The 18787-nt window shown below is 44.3% G+C and overlaps 2 protein-coding genes across 7 annotated transcripts in view; one reads left to right on the plus strand and one right to left on the minus strand.

The window, feature by feature from the left end:
• The first annotated feature begins 1109 nt into the window (after window positions 1-1109).
• On the plus strand, window positions 1110-3544 carry id2a (inhibitor of DNA binding 2a). The gene is made up of 3 exons (XM_005723912.1): window positions 1110-1552; window positions 1881-1941; window positions 2834-3544. The coding sequence occupies exons 1-2, from the start codon at window positions 1199-1201 to the stop codon at window positions 1935-1937; spliced, it is 411 nt and encodes a 136-aa protein (XP_005723969.1). The 5' UTR covers window positions 1110-1198; the 3' UTR covers window positions 1938-1941; window positions 2834-3544.
• Window positions 3545-4927: 1383 nt separating this feature from the next.
• The window catches only part of kidins220a (kinase D-interacting substrate 220a), a 46191-nt gene continuing 32331 nt past the window's right edge, over window positions 4928-18787 (minus strand). For 3 of the 6 annotated variants that reach the window (XM_005723915.1, XM_005723913.1, XM_005723914.1), the window contains exons 24-32: window positions 16399-16577; window positions 14158-14369; window positions 13307-13420; window positions 12597-12656; window positions 9317-9433; window positions 9013-9111; window positions 7841-8059; window positions 6715-6936; window positions 4928-6356 (exon numbers count right to left, since the gene is read on the minus strand). In XM_005723915.1, the coding sequence (XP_005723972.1) occupies window positions 5466-6356; window positions 6715-6936; window positions 7841-8059; window positions 9013-9111; window positions 9317-9433; window positions 12597-12656; window positions 13307-13420; window positions 14158-14369; window positions 16399-16577 (2113 nt within the window). In that variant the 3' untranslated portion in view covers window positions 4928-5465. Of the gene's footprint in view, window positions 6357-6714; window positions 6937-7840; window positions 8060-9012; window positions 9112-9316; window positions 9434-10660; window positions 10694-12596; window positions 12657-13306; window positions 13421-14157; window positions 14370-16398; window positions 16578-18787 lie in introns of all 6 variants that reach the window. The other 3 variants (XM_005723916.1, XM_005723917.1, XM_005723918.1) reach the window with 3 other exon arrangements.

Consider the following 18787-nt stretch of genomic DNA (forward strand, 5'->3'; position numbering starts at 1 on the left):
GTGGATGTAAAAGCTACATTTGCACTCTGCTGTGCCGAAGTGCACTGGGTCTTTATTAAAGACACATCTCCAACGTGAAAGTGGTCTAAACACGATGCTTTGGATTACTACAGTTTAATACAACTGTGGGGAAAAGTCGCTGGAGTAAATCGACTGATGATTTTCCCTCTGATTGCAACTGTCGCGCATCATGTCTAACGCACACACGCACTTTATTGTGATATATTTTACAGACTCTTGGCGTCAGTGAATACAGTGAATACATTTTAATCAGGTATTAGGTGCGTTAGTTAGTTAAACTGTATATTTCTGCCACCAAAACAAAACAAACATCCATAATCTTTCGTGCACATGGGTACGTTTCCTAGTGCGTAAAAACAAACAAAACAATTAAAGGAAAGAAAGAAAAAACTTTGACTGGTCTGAACATTTCTTTCTGTTGGTAGCTGTTTCAATTCTCCACTTTAAGGTTATTGTTCTCCTTCATGCAGGAACCTGCCTTCACGCCGGTCCGGGCTGGTGTGAATTAAGAGTCATCAGGCGCGCCTGACACGGTCACTATCATCACTGCTCCACAACTTCAAATCCACAGCTGAATGCGCTGATGCAAGAAGGAAAAATAAGTGCTGGCTGATGAGGACTTTGATGGTGTTCCGTAAATAGGATTAGCAGATAAACTCTTGAAAAGATCTCCTTTATTTATTTTTATGTTGAATTTAAATACACCTTTCTAAACCCACTGAAGCTCGACGCCCATCGCAAATCTATGGGGTCAAATTTAAAACGTGCAGGCAAAGGTGCTCGCGCCTTGCCGTTGTCAACTGACATCCATGAGAATCATTAATTTTCTTGATCAGAAACAGGTAAGGGCTTAATTTTCCAAATTGCCCACCGGAGCTGCTGAAGCGCCCTCTGGGTTCCGCCTCCAACATGCGTTGCCACTGGTAACCTGGTGGAAAGGGGGTGGGGTTTGAATGAGAAGCGCCAATAGAGGGTATAAAGGAAGTTGAGTGACATGTTAGCAGCTCCCAATCAGCGCGTTTGGCCCGCCCGTGCCGCATGCCCAGCCTACTGGCTATATAAACCACACTGACAGCTAGGTAATCCAGTCTGATCGCAGATCGTCTGGCAAATCACAGGACTTAATAGAAGCAAGACATCCGACACAAGCAAACCCTCTTGCTCAACACTTACAAAAATGAAAGCAATAAGCCCCGTGCGATCCTTCCGGAAAAACAGCGTGAATTTATCAGAGCACTCCTTGGGAATCTCTCGGAGCAAGACCCCGGTGGATGACCCGCTCAGCCTGCTGTACAACATGAACGACTGCTACTCCAAGCTGAAGGAGCTGGTGCCCAGCATCCCCCAGAACAAGAACGTCAGCAAGATGGAAATCCTGCAGCATGTCATCGACTACATCCTGGACCTGCAGATTGCGCTGGACTCCAGTGTCGCACTAACCAGCCTGCATCACCCTTCCCGGCCGGGGCAGACTCCGTCCAGGACTCCTTTGACCACCCTCAACACAGATATCAGCATCTTGTCATTACAGGTAATTACACTGTAGCTGAGCGCGTATCCTAATTGAAAAGCGACAGTCCAGAGTGTTGTGAGAGAAAGATTTGGTGGATTTTTTTTCTCTTTTTTTCATGTGCGCGCATAAGCAGTGCGCCTTTGTAGCCTATGCGTAACTCGCACAAAATGGCTTGTTGGAAAGGAGGAGGGGGGGAAATGGCATGTTATATATTTTTTTCCTCCTTTTGTTCAGAATCAGATGAGGAAGAGATTTGACCTACATAACACTATTGCAAACGCCAGACACATCATTCGGATACTGCTTAAAGAATTAACATTTGGTCGGTTTGTTTGTTTGTTTTCAGTCCCCGGAGTTGCCATCAGAGCTGATGACAGATGACAGCCGGACTCTGCATCGTTAAAGCGGTAAGTAGGCTGTCCTCATGTCTGCTGCTGCATTCTGTCCAGGGCTTTTAGGCTCCGCTACAGCCTGTCTCCCAGTCTGCTGGAGCAGAATGGGCTTGAATTACCATTTACCCATCCATTTGTTCCACCGCGAATGTCGTCTCACGTTGCTGTAATGGTCCCACTAATGTTTTTGTATGAGAATGCGATGCAACACTGGGGCGTCTGTTATGGCAAGCACGACTTGGGTACATTTTTATTATTATTATTATCATTATCACTATTACTATTATTATTATTATTATTAGTTACAAGGCTCATCTGAAACAAAATTAAAGATCACATCACTGGCTTCTGCGAGACTTTAGTGTGTCACAGATTGATCGAACTATTTCGTGTCTCATCTGCTGTGTGGAAAGACGTAGCAGACTGATATTTCGCGCTGGAGTTTAGTGGCAAGGTATTCGCTCCAGGCTGCTTGGTTTACTGTATATAAGTAGCAATCGTCAGGGTTGTATTATACCCTCTTGTGTCTATAATGAAGAGCATCTGCAACAGGAAAATAATGGCTGTTTGGATTACTGCTACTACGATGTCTGCACATAATTGGTACAAGAAGTGGGTAGGCGCCAGCTGAGCGGCAATTACGCTGATTCTTCCCCAGATTGTAGGCTGAAGTTGTGCGAGAAGTGTGTGTGTGTGTGTGTGTGTCTGCCTGTGTGTGCGTGCGCCCTCTCCTTTCCCTCTCTCTCTCTTTCTGTGTGTGTGTACATCTGGAGCGCAGGGTTTGCTTAGTATTGGGAGTGTTTGGTTAAATGTTAAAAACTGCGGCTTCCTCCCTGGCGCCAGTCTGTCCGGATCTCTGCCCTGTTTGCATTTTCTAAACACGCCTCTCTTTCTCAATCTTTTGCAGGTGTTTGGTCAAGACGTAAAAACACACACAGGACCTGGGGAGCAGGACTTCTCTCCCCCCCCACCCCCTTCTCTCTCTCCCTTCCCTCACCTCCAACCTCTGTCCTCCAGGCCTGGATTTTTTTTTCTCCTCTTCTGACGCTGAAATCAAGAGACTTTTGCTTATTATGGGACAATCTTTATGTGATGTGTTTTCTGTTTGGACACTTCATTATTATTTAACTTAAGACTTTTTTATTATTATTATTTGTGGGTCCTTTCTGGAAATGGAAGGCGCGTTATATTCCCGACAGCGGGAGGAAAAACGAGATTGTCACAAGGATTATCCTCCACCCCACCACCACCACCGACTTCACCCCATCCCTCTTCCTCCCTCTTCACCCCCCCTCCTGTCCTTCTCCTCCTTGTTGAAGTCTTCGCTTTTTTTGCGGAGGTGGGAACGTAAATAGACAGCTTGGTTAGTTACTGTAAAAAGTTTAGTCTTGTCAGAATTGTTGGCACATGAAGGACTGGACGTTGTTTATTAAAAAAAAAAAAGTTAAAATGAAAAGAATGAAACCTTGTGAACTCTCATCGGGAGTTTATCTTGTATAGTTGCAGGAATTTCAAACTTCTGCAAAAGTGTAATGTTGTACTTAATTATGCTGAAACTTTTTATAAAAGTAATGTAAATTGTACCTTTTTATACAAAATAAATCAAAAACGCCATTTGGATATGTGTCATTTGGGGGAAGAACCACTTCGGGTTGGGGGTAAATGTGGTGGGCTTTTGTTTGTTTGTTCAGGAGATATTAAACCAGTGCGTAAAATGATCTAGTCAGATACAGAACAAGCTGAGGTTATCTGTGTTGGCTTTAGGTTGGATGTAAAGAAAACATCTGAGATGCGTGAAAAACTAATCGTACAGAGTGTCCTTATCAGACCTGCAGTATGTGACCTATAATAGTCTTAAAACACAGCGTCAACACTTCTCCAAGGCAAACACGACCTGGAGGCACGGTTGCGTAAAAGCTTACTGAGGACGCACTGACTGCACTCTTACTTTCTCACATGCCGCTGAAAGTAAAAGGGATTAACTGGTTTAGGTTGTGAGAGCCAGAAGCCGAGGATCTATTGTTTTTTTTGTTTTTGTGTTTTGTTTTGGTTTTAAATGGTAGACAATTGTGGGAAAGAGTTGAAACTATAGGTCTGTGATGGGTTGGATTCCGTAAGTCGAGCTATTAACTTGCCTTTCCCCTTTTTGCAAAACAGAAGTACGAGTCAGATCAAAACGTCCTAGAAGCATCTGTATTCAGACCAGATTTTGACTAATCAAACCCCACCGGTGTCCACAGTTTGGACTTTATCAGCTTGATTCCTGAGAAATTAAACTATAAACCAAGTCAAACGATGACGGGAGTTCAAAATCAAAAAGCCACCCGTGGTCATTTGGCAGTCCACTGTTCTTTAAAGCAGGCATCAAAAGCGGACTGAGGTAGAAAGGGGGGCAGGGGGCGGCTAATGCGTGCTGTTGGGTGACGTGATGGACCCCGCAGTGAGACCTGACAGTCACGTGTTGCAGGATCTCAAATGTTTCCATACCACTGACCCGCCAAGGAATCCGTGGCCTCCCATTAGGTGATTATTTTATTTATTTATTTATTTTAATAACCCCAAGGGATACTTAAAAATCCCCAAGTGTGGAAACAGTCACTCTTATACAAACCAGGAAAAATCTATTTATAAATAAAGCATGTCTTAAAGTTAAGACTCATTTACAGTTAAATGTAGAAGTACCAGAAATAAAAACGGCTCCATAAAGGACACTTTAAGAGTTACTGTGTTGAAGTTCAGAGTCCTCAAACCTGACAGGCGGTGTCTGTACAACCAGGCAGTAGCACGTTTGTATGAAGAGTGCGCCATCTATCGGTCAATACGAATCCTACCACTGAAGACATTTGCTTTTCCTCACCACATCATTAGGTAAAATATGAAAGCTATTAAAAATGTGACTTAATGTGCGTATTCTGGCCTATTTACCAGCGAATTCCAATAATGTACTGCACAAGCAGCTGAGTTAAGTCGAAGAAAACAAAAAAGAAAACCCCCGACAGACTGATTTCAAGAGTCCACATACTGAGGATGTTTATTGATTCACAAAACACACTTACATGTGACGCTTTGCAGTCTAGTTCATGCATTTCTATCACACAGAAAACAGCACAAGTGTCTACACTTTGTTCTACCTGAAATATTCTAGCAACCTCACAACATGCTTTGAAGGCCGAATGCCTCAGAAACACTAGACTTGTTTTCTCTTCACAGTCATGGCTACTGTTCTATAAGCAACACTTTATTTTGTTTTATTTTTTACTGTAACATTACCGTCGATACACACAGCAAATCCAAACTAACGACAAAAACACACGGGACAAACAAACAGACCTTACAAACATTTTTTGGTATTTAACCATCAACTATCAGATTTATCCTTTTCAAAAATCAAGGTGGTTGCTTTATTAAACCTTACAACTCTTCTTTGACTTTGTCCTTAACAACACAACACTCATCTACGCTAGTTCATCGCAACACAATACAAACATCAAGAACCACACTCCGCATGACCCTTCTTAGTGTAACAAACACGTGGCTTCTTAGAGGACGCTCTCCCTCTCGTCGCCAAGGCTGATGGTTCGCAGGTTCTGGTTGTGGTGGATGGTGGCTGCCGTGGTGTTGGCAGTGCTGCTGCCGGGGATGATGATGACATCTGGGGAGATGATGTTGGAGCAGGCGGACTCTGTGCCTGTGATGGTAGCCTGCTGCTGATGGCTGTTGTTGGTGTTAGTGTTGGTGTCGCTGGGGCTGCTTGTGTTGTTATTAAGGGTGGTGTTGCTGGCGCTGTGGTTGAGGTTGCTGACCCCGCTGGATGGCCACCCCTCATCTGGGCTGCTGGCCATAAGGCTGGCCTCAGATGGAGCTTCGGAGCAGATGGACATGCGGGCCAATGTGGCATCCTGCAGGCCGCTCAGGCTGCTGGGTAGGGGGCCTCTCTTCTTCACCAAGCCCTCCAGCTCCAGTTCAATCAGACTGGGCTTCAGTGCATCTCTCTGTCTGCCAGTCTCTCCTTCAGCCTCTTCCAGGGATGGGTCTGAGGAGCTTTCACTGGAGCGCATCCCCGAATCGGACGAGTCCTTCTTATCGATGAGGATTTCGGTGAGGAAGCCAGGCTTGGCAAGCAGCCCAGTTGGCTTGGAGCTGTGGGAAGACAGAGCACCAAATTTTGCCTCTTTATGGAGGAGAGGTGTGGTGTTGTCAGAGTCTTCTGGGCCCGAGTCTTCATCATTGGGCAGCTTGTGGTAATATGACCCAGCTCCTTTCTTCTTGGAGCCTGGAGTCCTGGAGGACGAGCTGTGATCCAGCTTTTCATCCTCTTCGCTGATGGGGTCTAATCCATCGGTCCCTGAGGCAAAGTCTGTGGCATCAGAATTCTTGGAGCTTCTCTTGGTGAAAGACTTGCGGCTGTCTTGATCAGATCCTTCCTTGGCCTGAGAAGAGGGAAGAAGTTTCAATGAGGAGAACATAAAAATATACTGAATCCTCTGCTGCTGACCTCTGAGAGACCACTGACAAAAGGATTCCTATCTCTGCCTCTGGTGCCAAGACAAACAAAGAATATAAGCCAATAATGATGAAATGCAAGAAGCAGTGGTCTCCATTTTCTCAGCTGAGACTTCGAGTCCCACCATTTCTCAGTACAGCAAAATACAACATTTCAAAATCACAAGTTAACTACACGGTACTTTCCTCCAGTCATGACAGTAGAGACTTATTTGAATGAGCTATTTCTGCCATCAGCGATGTGGTGACAAAAACACGACAGTGTACTTGTGACTGTCCACCCACCCCTTTGTCCTCTGAGCTGGCAGCCTGAAGGAATTGTCCAGGGTGGGGCTGAACAGGCCTCTCTCCCCCACTGCCGGACATCTCCAGCTGGGCCATCTGAGCGATGTACTCCCTGTAGGCATCATGATACTCAGCCTGCTGCTTGTCTGTCAGCTTGCAGATGTCATTAGAGGATTCCTGGGAATTCAGGCTAGACATGCTTGAAGTGCGGTGATTTGCCACCTGAAAAAATGAGGAAAAAGTTTGGTTGGGGTGCAACATTCATCCGAGTCTGTCATGTGCTGAGTACAGAGTGCCTTATGGTTCTGGGCTATTGACTTAAGAGTGCATAAAACAAGAGTGCAACAGCATTTACTCTGTGTGCAATCAGACATATACAGCAGCATTCTAAACTGCATGAATATGTACATGAGCTTTTGTAGCTCAGATTGATTTTATTTGTAGAGTTTATTTTTTGCACATCTTATATTTCGACTGTATTTCTTACATACTGTTTGGCATCTGTCGTGTACAGCAAAGGAAGAGTTTCACTGTACAGGGAAACATGTTTCTTTAATGTGCATATGACTAGAAAACTTTGAAACTTGAAACTTGAAACTGATCATTAGATCTGAAATATTCTAAATCTGAGAATTGAATGTTTCCAGCAAAGACCGCGTGTGGAGTGGGAACTGGAGGTTATCTGAAACAGCAGCAGTGTCACTCGACGTGTGACCGTTTGCATGTGTCTCAGACATTTTGCACACTGGAAATACAAAAAGGTGAAAATACCAAATAGGGGGCCCTTTGACACCTTTTGGTTTGCAGCAGTGTCTAAGTATTTTTAATTCTGCAAATTTCAAGACCATCGTCAGCTTCCTCCGCTGTGCTCTTCTTTTTTTTTGGGTTAAACCACATTTATGTGAAACTGCTGAGGCCATCAACACACTGGCTTGGTGCAGCGACCATTCAACAGTTTGGGGTCCGACTATTTCCAAGTGTAACACGATAACAGTTACGCTTAAAAGTAGCAACTTCAATACGGTTGCACATCTGCATGTGTTAAAATAATGTGCCCACACACACACTGGTTGATCACGCCGCAGTTGTGATATTTCTATAACAAGCTCGTGACAGGAAGACTAACCGGCCAGTGTGAGTTGTTGCTGCGTCTCACAGGCTCCTCCAGACCCACGCCGCTGAGTTCCTCAAAGCTGAGGTTGAGGCTGAAGGCGGCTGTTTCGCGCTGGGCTCCCCCTGAGCGTCTGCTGGGCTCCCCGAGGTGCACGCTGCTGCCCTGCTCGCTAGCAGCTCGGGACTCATCCTGAAGTGCTGCCTGGCTTTCAGCATGCCGCTGTTCTATGACCTTAAACAATACAGGACAATATATGTGATCAACAAGTCACTTAGCGTGTTGGTTTTTGGTGTGTTTAAATGTAACAAGTACATCAGACTGCAGCAACAACAACAACAAAAGCTTGTGAGAACAGAATTGGGAGCTGTTCCTTAAGTAGATCTACTCAGCTGTCCCCTCCTCCCTGACAATACCCTCCCTTCATCCAGATATCAGTCAGCAATCTTGAACCAGATGGCTGTGCTAGCTGCATCCTGGCAACACAACACTGGTTTTTACATGGAGCTGCAAGGCCACTGCACTCTCCAGCTGCTTCTACCCAAGCCCTGCATAGGATCTCCGGTAAAACACGACCAATCTGGGGCTCTTGCCTTGGCATTAAGAGCACAGACTGACATTTGATGAAGTGGAGCCGGCTACATGTGTTAGTGATTTGAGCCGACTAGACCTCTGGCTGGCTGACTAGCGCCTTTCTCGTAATACGGATTATAAAATCTCCATCCCAATATCTCAGCACAACACGAGATGTCTTATTATGTGATATTGTCTGGATTCTGGCACAAACCACAACTGAAACAAATATCACCAGCGGGGCCCTGGCATGGTTGAGTATACGTCAGAGTCGCAGAGGGGCAGTTGATATTGTTTGTGGCGGACTAATGCTTTCCCTGTCAGCCTACATATGACCACTTCTGTTCACAAGAGTTTAACGGGTAATTAATAAAAAAACAACTTTATTTATCCAGGAAAGGAAACTCGTGAGATTTAGAGCCTATTTTTTCAACAGTATCACAGGCCCAGAAAGGCAAGATTGACCTAGCATCTTTTCTGGAGCATGAGAAACCAGAGCTTCAAGAGAAAACTCGCACAAGAATGGTGAGAGCATGCACACAATATTTAGCAAGATGTTGAGTTGCACAATATTATTGCATTAAAGGCACCTAAATGAAGCAATCTAGTCTCACCATTCCTCTGAAGAGCTGCCAGTCACCAAAGTTCATCTCCATCTCTTTCTTCAGCTCATCTAGGTTGCAATGCGTGAGCACCCGACCATTTATATTGGCCTGCAACGGATAAAAAAAAGGACTGGTTTGCTCACAGATTCAATGCAATTGCCTAGAAAAGCCCACAGAGTAGCGAGAACTTCATGAAGAAAAACACTGCATTCATATGTTGCAATAAATGTGACCATCGAAAGAATGCCACACAAAGATGACGACAAGAAAAAATGAGGTGTTCACATAAACTTCTTTTAGTTTAAACGCGTACCTTCTTAATGGTGGAGGTGTACTGAGGCAGCATGGTGGGGTCGATTCCTTCTAGCTGCCTGAGACGCTCGCACACTGCGTCTGTGTTCAAAGAGCTGAGCAAGATGGCGGGAGAGCCCTACATAATAAAACACATAAACATATAATTGGAACATATTAAGACAGCTTTCATGGAGTTAAAGTCACCAGAGCAAACACACGCACACATTCTGTTAGAGCAACTCATAACTCCTAACACACTGATTAGGGCAAACTGAGCAACAATTCCTGAGAAACAGACGTGCAGGGCTGTTAGCTGCGAGGCACACAGAGGTGCAAAACCACGATCTCACACTGTATTTCTTTCTATCAGTCACACAGTGTAAGTGTAAAAGTAAACATAAATGCCAACCTATCCAAATACGCTGTTACCTTCCCTTATTCTTTTTCTCTGTGTATATATAAGCGCATAATGTGTGTGCTCAACACTTAAGGGATGGAGTCTGTGAGTCTGTGAGCCGACCAACACCGAAGCGGCCTCTGCTGATGAGCAGCTACGTAGCTCGATGCGACTAACACCAGTTGCCTGTTGATGCAACTGGCTGTCTGTGAAGGCCTCACAGACAGCCAAAATGCCACCCGCTGGCACGGAGACCAAACAAACCTCATCCACCCTCCTTCAACCAACCCCCCCCCCCCCCCCCCCCCCCCCCCCCCCCCCCCCCCTCCTCCCGTCCCTTTTCTCACTCACCCCTCTCCCTCTGGCTCTGCTCGTCTTTGAGACAAGCAAAGTTCTCCTTTCTTTCTTCCTTCCTTCTCCCTCTTCTCTCCCTCCCTCCCTTCCTTCCTTCCTTCCTTTCACATTCCTCCCTGCTGAACCTCCTGCGCTGACCTCCTATCACTCTCTTTTCCATCACTGTCTTTCTCTCACCCCTCCATCCTTCCCTCCTCCCGCTCCACTCAGCTATTAGCACTATTAAGACATGGCTTCAGTCTAAGCCCCCTGGCTTTGTTTCTGGTTTCGAGGGAGAGAAGAGCAGAGCTTAGCCGAACTGTGAGTGGTTGTTAGACAAAAAACCTAAGCAGCTCTTACAACACAGTACACAATAATAGGTGCCAACTTTCAGTAATGGCTAGGATGAAGACTGGCACTAAGGGAGTTTAACTACTGATCATATCCACACTCTAGAATGAAACTATGTTAGTGACTCTAATAACTATACTAGTTAAGTTGTGTTTTGCATTGACTTTAAAGCAACAAGTCCGTGTTTCTACAGCATGCAACGTACACCGGTGCAAGTGTTAGGGATGAAGCAGAGATAGGTGGATGATGGAAATGGAAGTAGCATCGAAACCAAAGGTGTACCTGCTTGAATTTGAAAGGCAGCGGCTTTAAATGCTTGATCAGGAGACAAAAAAATAAAAAGCAGACGGACAAGAAGTCAGACAAAAATACACACAGACATTTATAACACTGTGAAACCAGGAGTGTACCTGTGAAAAAAGAAGGCAGGGAGGCAGAAATTTAGACAGACAAGCAGAGAGACTGTAAGGACACATGTTAAACTCATCACCACGACAACAGTGCAGACATTTATCTGTCAAACAGTAGGAGGGGAGACAGCTAGCCAGCCAGTGTTGTCGGCCTGGAAAAGAGGAAGCTATTGGAAGTAGAATTGTCAGAGAAAGAGATTTTGTTTTCGCTGGAGTCAGCTGGCTTTTACAGCCATAATCTTTGCAGACAGAGCGGACTGCGGAGGACATAGAGACAGAAAGAAAGATCCATCTAGAGAATGAGACGTTTCTCACTCTGCAAAGAAAAAGCAGAAGTTTCGATTCACTGAAGGCCTTGAATAAGGCTCCTTGATTCAGACACCGAACGTGTCTTCTAAGAGCGTGAGTGAAAGCATGAATGTCTGCGGGTGTGTCCGTGTGTGTGTGTGTTTGTGTGAACCCTCCCAGTGTGTGTGTGATAAGACTGTAATTACAGCTGGGCTGAGCTCAGGGCTGGGCAGAAGGATGGGGAAGAGGAAACAGAGCTCTGTGAGGGAGGAAGCGTCTTGGTAAGGAGATAAGCTCTACCAGCGCTGGGCTCATTGTCAGTATATATGTGTGTGTCTGTCTGTACGTGTGTTGCCAGCCCCAACAGTTGCTCTGATGATAATCCCAGCAGCCAGAGGAATCCATACTCGCACTTACATCAGCTAGGCAATTACACTGGGATAGGGCTGCTTATATATCCCCACACTAGGAATTACACACAAATGTACACATACACATTTGCAGATTTGTAGAAATGCAGGGACACATGAGCACGACACAAAGAGATTAAGTACAAACCAAAAAAGGGAAGGAAAATGTGAAAATTTATACTAAGGAGGAAAGAGCACAAGGGAGATACGAGGAACAAAAATTGGTATTAAAATATAAGAGACTGATGAAGGTATAAAGGATTTTTTTTTTTAAATTAAAGACACAAAATACAGACAGATAAGAGTTAGACGGAATGAACATTACTCAGTAATCTATATTTAAATCTTTCATACAGCTCCTCTAAATGCTTGCTGGCAGCAGCCTGATAAGTGCCTTTGTGAAGCAGAAATCTCCCGAGTAGCGTTATCATCAAATTGTTCTAATACTGGCTGATTTCTCTTCAAATGTGTGAATATCTGGATGCAGAGGCTCACTTCTTTTCAGTGCAACTCCAAGCATCCTTGATGTAAGTTCACAGGACCTCTACATCCATTTACAAGAAGAAGAAGAAAAAAAAATCCAACCCGCTGTTGATTTTTGCACACTGCCCATCACTTATGATGGGCACAAAATGAGCAATGGGCAGTGTGTGTTTTTGGCTTTCGTTTTAAGACAGACCATTTTTGATCCCACACACTTTTCACCAAGACTTCGCAGTGTGAAATATCCATTTATAAGAGAAGTAGAGATTGCAGTGTGCCAGAATCAGAATTAACTTCATTCAGCGTGTTATAATTACATGTGTTATTGCTTGCACACTCCTTAGTGGGGGGTAATAATCACACCGGATGCAGCTTACTATGAGTATTTAAGAAGTCTGCAGCACGCAGCAGGCGTGACAGCTTATTTTAGTTCTCCTGGCGTTTGTAAACCACTGCAACAAAATAAGTAGCCTGCCGCACAACGAGGCATGCCTGTTATTCGTGCAGCATGTGAGGTTTAAGCATCAGGCCTGCAGGCAGATAATGAAGGACTACTTTTTTTGTTTTTTGCATTAGTGTTGAGTTTGTATGTGCGTATTACACGTCCGCTAATGTTAGTAAGGTTACCATTGTGGGGTCAATGGGGCTTGTGTGGAAGGCTTCGCTGGCATCCTCTGCAATAATGTCCTGATATGGAGTGCAGAATGGAGACAAGGATTGTACAGGGAGACGTGTTAACGAGGGTTGGGGTTATAAGCATGCAGCCTACTGGGAGGACCTTAAACTTCTTAATTTGCAAGGGTAAGGCTTTACAAACAGAGAAATACCCCCGCTAAGGTCAGGACCTGGACTGTGAATGAGAACAGTGATAGTGAAAACAGGGAGTTATAAAATCATTGAGAGGAAATGAAGAAATTTAAAACTAAAGCATATAGAATCACTAACAGGACAAATGAGGTGTGCGACAGAAAAGGAAGTATTAAAAAAGGAAAGGACGTCATACTTTGCGGTTCACAATGGACTTCACAGCACATTAAACACTGAGTGCTAAAACTCCACGCTGTCCTGAGCCTGAAATTTTACAAGTTTAATTATTTAATCTATTAACTTAACTCTGTGTATGTCTAATCAAATAAGACTTTTCTAGCTGCCAGGAAGCACTGCTCAGATGTCATAAACTTATTAACAAAGTGAACCAGAAGAGTAAAAAGCGTTTAAACTTTCAATCGATCCAGTCAAACAACATCAAACACACTATTAACACTTCTTTACGGTGTATGTGCTACGGTGAGATGAAAGCATGTGTGAAATGCATTTAGCCCAACTTCTTTACTTACAAGTCCACTGGTGTCTTGCGGTTGACCAGGTGGTTTAATGGAAGGACGCGAGGATGAGGGGACATGGTGGGAGAAATGCCGTGGCAGGTGATACACGTGATGGGGGAAATAAGGCTACGAGGGGAGAAAGAAGGATTGTGGAAAGGCAGGCAGGAAGACAAAATAAAACAAAAATCATAAAATCATATAAAGGAGCATGAGCATGTGTACATATGACAGGAAAGGATGCTGGGGGGGGATATCATGGTCATGCGGTACTGTCCAAATATGCAATGTAGGTCAACTGATAAGGAATAAAGGACTGGGCAGCTAAATCCAGTAACTCTTTGAAATCCATCTTTATTTCAATAGGTGCTTTCTGACCAGAGGAGCCAATCACAGTTCTTAAGAAAAACAATGAGTAAATATTAGTAGAGATTGAAGGACTCTGATATTGGCTGTGTGAGTCTGCACTCAGTGAAAATGACAATCACAACAACCAAAGTAGATCTGAATCAATATGATTTAATGGAGACTATCAATGGTCAAGGATCAGATTTGGAGGCTAACATCAGCAGCAAGCTGCTGAAAGAAGCTTCTGTCTAAAGGAAACAGCTATTTGTAACACTACCTAAAAGAACATCACACTGCTTTCAACTATGTCCTTGCTGTATTTCCTTTCCGCCTACATTTTTCCTAATTCCTCATTGGTATGTTCTCACATGGGACCACCCCAGTGGGTAGTCCTTAGACCTGTTTGGCCTGAAAGCACCTATTGTGTGCCATTTTTGGGTTGTTAGCATTGTCATTTGGCCATATAGACACCTTTTAGAGTGAGTAGTAGGTACAGGATGTAAGTCATGTTTCCTCACCCGGTTGTAGAAAGGGTGCTGAGGGCCAGTCATTCCACTGAAGTAGGCACTGTGTGGCTGAGGAGGCAGGGATCCGGTGAAGGAGCCTGCTGGGGAGCAGGCGGCAGAGTGTTGGGTGTAAACTGACTGGGGACGGGCCGCTGCCTCTTGGAGGGGCAGTGTGGGATAGGTCACTCCTCCGATGTGCATCTGCTCCCTGGCCGCACGCACATCTAAGAGACGGCAGAGGCAGGGAAGAAGTACAATGGAAAGAGTGAGAGAGAGAGGAAGGGTTTATCTGTGATGCTCATTATCATGTCTTGGCGATGACTATAAAGACCCTTCAGATCCACCCACACATCAATAATTTAGCTTTATTTCATAATCTCTGGAGAGTTTGGACAGTTGTGAATTCAGAGGAAAAAAACTACATATCAAACAGCTGACGTACATGCCGGCAAAATTCTTTGATTCTCAAAGCACTGCAGGGAATACAACAAGAACATTGTTCGTGAACATGTTCTCCTTATCCCAGTAAGAAGAGAGTCAAACAACTACAGACTGGAAAGAAAATTAGCGCAGATGTTACGATTACAGAGACCTTCAACTGTGAATTCCACTCTCACACTGATTCCTATTACTCTGTTTGCTCACAAACAGCAGGCGTGTTGATATTCTCTGTTTTCCAGATTATATGCCAGCCACGTGACGTTTTCTGGCACATGCAGCTCTTTGCTGTCCCCGTCAAATAAATTCGCCCATGTAAACAAACAAAGAGGACCATGTGAACTCATAGACATCATCCCGTAAGTGCTTTGCTACAACCGCTTTCACACGAACCATTCTGACTTTGAGAGAAGTCGTGGAGGAGGTAAGTAGGGAGCTTTGGTTAAAGCTCCCAAATTAAAGTTAAATAAGCCCGAAGACAGAACAGAGTAGCTCTGTGCGGCTGGCAAGAAAGGAAGAACCAGAAACAGAAGCAGGCACCAGAATGTCTCCTGGTTATACAAGTGGCTGCTGAATGACACGCTGAGTGAGACCCAATCCAGCCTGTGAACACAATGGGGGCCTTATGATGTGAGTCAGGCTCATGGGCGGGTATCACTGACAGCACTGCCCACTGGTTGGCCACAGGACACTGGGCACCAAGTACCAACTGGTCAGGGAGGGGAGCGCAGGGAGTTCGATGACTGGGTAGGAGCGTTGGTCACCTTCCGTTTCGCCGTGGATAAGAGTGGAGGCACAAACGCCCACAGTTTTGAGCACGTACAAACACAAACACATGTTTCATGGATGCATACACTACACGCACCTTTTTAGGAACAGAGTACTGTACTTACAGATCGGGGCGTTTGGTTGTAGTACTTTGTCAGCTGCGCCCTCCGTGACTCAAAGTTGTCTCAGTGGAACAGACTTTCTGTGTGTGCGAGTGTGTGTTTTCTGTGGTCTCATAACTCTATGATGCAGCAGCTTCACACCAGGCGTCATCCACACTCCTGTACGGGCCGAATGGACGCTGACGCACGGTAGCGAAAGTACAACTCCGCTCCGGCTTACAGTTTAACAGTGATGCACTATTACGTCAGTGTAACTACAAAGTGTGAAATTTGGTGCTGCACTATGGCCAGATTGGAAACGGGGAGCGAAGGCATTGTCCTGATCGTACAGCGCTGGTCGACATTTGATTGTTTGGAAACGAGACCCACGCTGTGGGTTACTGAGAGCCCCTGCAGTGGGCGATTTTAGAGCAAACCCTGCTACAATGCTATGAGTAATGCCACTGCCAAATGAGCTGGCACTGCACCGGACACATTGCATAGAGGACAGTTTTCAGTGTCTCCATGCTATTGTACACCATTCAGTTTTGGGGGTTTTTGTCCCATCATAACAGCTAAATCATCCACGTGCCAACTGAGCTTGTCCGTGTGCTGAAGATGTCCATGAGATGTGGCTGAAAGCTTCAGAGGCAACAACAGAGTTCATCCCCTTCATGCTCCCTTTCCTTTCCCCAGATTGCAACAAAATAAAACAGATTTTGATGTGGTAGACTGCACTCTCCAGCACTATCATCAAAATACCAAATGAGGGAATATCTTTTGAAAGAATGCTAATCCCTGCAGGAGAGCACAGGAGACTGCCAAAGAGCACTGAAGTTATTCTGACAGGATATTGCAACTCAAATATCTACTAACACTATGCTATTTATGGCAGGGGTTTGTTTTCTTTTCTGCCATCTGTAAAATATACCATGTGTGTACAGACCTGCTATGATCTCCCGCAATTTGGGGTCCAAGTTAACAGTGCAGGGCAGAAACATCTCCACATCTCTGGCAGTAAGAACAGGCGTCCTGGAGGAGAGGAACACTTCAAAGCTGCGGATGTCTCCGTCGATCTCCAGCAGAGGCTCCACGTCCTTTGTGGTCGGGATGTTCTTGGAGATTCTTTAGAGGAATGAAGAATTTTTGAAGGAGTTATTGTAGTGAATATTTACCTTAATTGATACTTATTAAGACGAAAAATGCCAAGGACAACAAAAAACACACGGCACCACTGACTATTTGAGGGTGTTTAGAAATGTGATGTTTGCAACCGCTGCTGGCATGACTTATCAGAATGTATGTATGACATTAGTTAACACCATTTTACTACATCTTGTATTGCACGTGAACACTAAATTAGAAATCAGAAAGGTAAATTACCCTTTGATCAAATACTTGAACAATACAAATAACAGAAATTTAAAAAGAACCAATTGGAAACAATATTACAATTTGACACCTTTTACTCCTCTTTATGAGTTAAGAACCAAAGAGAGCACAAGGATGACGACAAACTATTCTGTCTTACTGACAAATATGGCATAAATATGTAACTGCATGCTAAATTCTGACTTGTGGATTCATAGCAAAAAATAGAAATCATTAAATTCTGACAAAAAAAGGAAAGAGGAAACAACAAGCAGTTCTGTTAAGATTGAAAAGATATGACAACGGTCATCATCATCATGAGAGCAGAGAGATAACTGGATTTAGAAAAAGGCGAGATAGTGAAAGCGGGGATGTTCGAGTACAGATAGAGTGAGGGATGTTATCTTTTCTGAGCAGAGGAGGAAACCTGAGAAGATGACAATCAGGGTAATTTAGCAAGCAGCAGACGGAAGCGCGTCATGATGTGCTGCTACGGTTAACGTGATGTTTGTTATCACAGGCCCTAAGTAAACACCACGTTTGGAGGTTGTTCTGTTTCTGCGTGATTATAGTTTTCCTGGTCTATACAGCAGGGGGGAAAAAGCTGTACTACATGAAGAACTTTAGATGAGAACAATTTATCGACGCTGTGTTCAGCTTATGGAATATTCCATTTTAAAACACTAAAATTAAAATTTTATAAACCAAATTTTAGACCCCGGAAATGCTGCATATGGATTACAAATGCTGAAAGGTTATGAAGTGAGGACTTTTATTTAAACTGAATAATGTTAAAAGTGCTATCACAAAATCACAGAAAGGGTAAAATGAGGCCAAGGATACACAGGATACAAACAACAACAAGCCACAGCAATCAGTACATCTCGACCGATCCTATCATTCAGACAGGAAAATATGAAACTTGGAGTGACTTATGACACCGGCCATTCATCATGAGAGTATGCAGCTCTTATCAGATGAATGAGGAGACTTCAGTGGGGAGTAGACATTTTTCTCATCTCGGCTTCCATTTGTCATCCAAACCCTTCATCATTTTCTCAGTAGATGCTTTTCTCTCCCTACATCTCCCTTAACCTTCCCTCCTTACAGATCAACCTCAACTCACCCTCCTCTAATACATCATCCAGTCTGTCTAGTGGTGAGCTGTGCAGGGAATACAAGCTGGAAAAGTTGGGGTTTTTCTCAAAGACTGAGCTGTTTTCAACAGTGAACACAGACTCGTCTTTCTGTGACTTGATTGGATGATTAGTACGGCTGCTGCTGCTGCTGCATGCTAGCTAAGTCAGGATGAGGTCAGCATCTGGCCAGAGCTCAACACAGCAGACTGTTAGCTAATAATCCAAAATATAAACTAACTTAATCTGGTTAACACGGTGGCCTGAAATGTCCTCCATCAGCCCATTCCAGTGAAGTTCTCATACCTCAGTGATGGGTGGTCACAAACAAGTCCTTTAAAGGTGCAGAACACTCAGTTACAAGTTACATAATTTCCATTTCTGGCTGTTAGTTGACACTCCAGACTGCTTACAGTGAGTGAACAGGTAGGGCTCCAGTCCTCTGTTCAAGGACATTTCCACAGGACAGATGGCTGGTGATAGACAGGTCTGCTGCTGCAGCGCTAAAACCTGTGACCTTGTTGCAGGTTCATGCTCAAGTCTGACAAGAAATACTGACATTTGGGTGTCTTAGAGAGACATTCTGGCGTGTTTGGTAGTCATAATAAATGAAAAATAAATATATGACATGCAAATCCCGCATGTTGATAGCATATACATTATTTCAGTTGAATCAAGTGAATGTTTTCATATTTATCTTCCCACTCAGGATCTTCTCTTAGAACAGCCCAGGTGGCTCACAGCAACCCTTTGTACCCACCCAACTGCTACTTAGAAAAGACAGTGAGGAGTAGGGATGGGTACCGGTATCGTTCTGACATAAACGGT

This window comes from Pundamilia nyererei, unplaced genomic scaffold, assembly GCF_000239375.1.
Source record: "Pundamilia nyererei isolate P.nyererei 1_Seehausen unplaced genomic scaffold, PunNye1.0 scaffold00010, whole genome shotgun sequence".
Lineage (NCBI taxonomy): Eukaryota > Metazoa > Chordata > Actinopteri > Cichliformes > Cichlidae > Pundamilia > Pundamilia nyererei.

Coding starts and splice junctions, on each gene's coding strand:
- id2a (XM_005723912.1), top strand. CDS start 1,199: ATGAAAGCAATAAGCCCCGTGCGATCCTTCCGGAAAAACAGCGTGAAT. Junction 1,553..1,880: donor TCAGCATCTTGTCATTACAG/GTAATTACACTG, acceptor GTTTGTTTTCAG/TCCCCGGAGTTGCCATCAGA.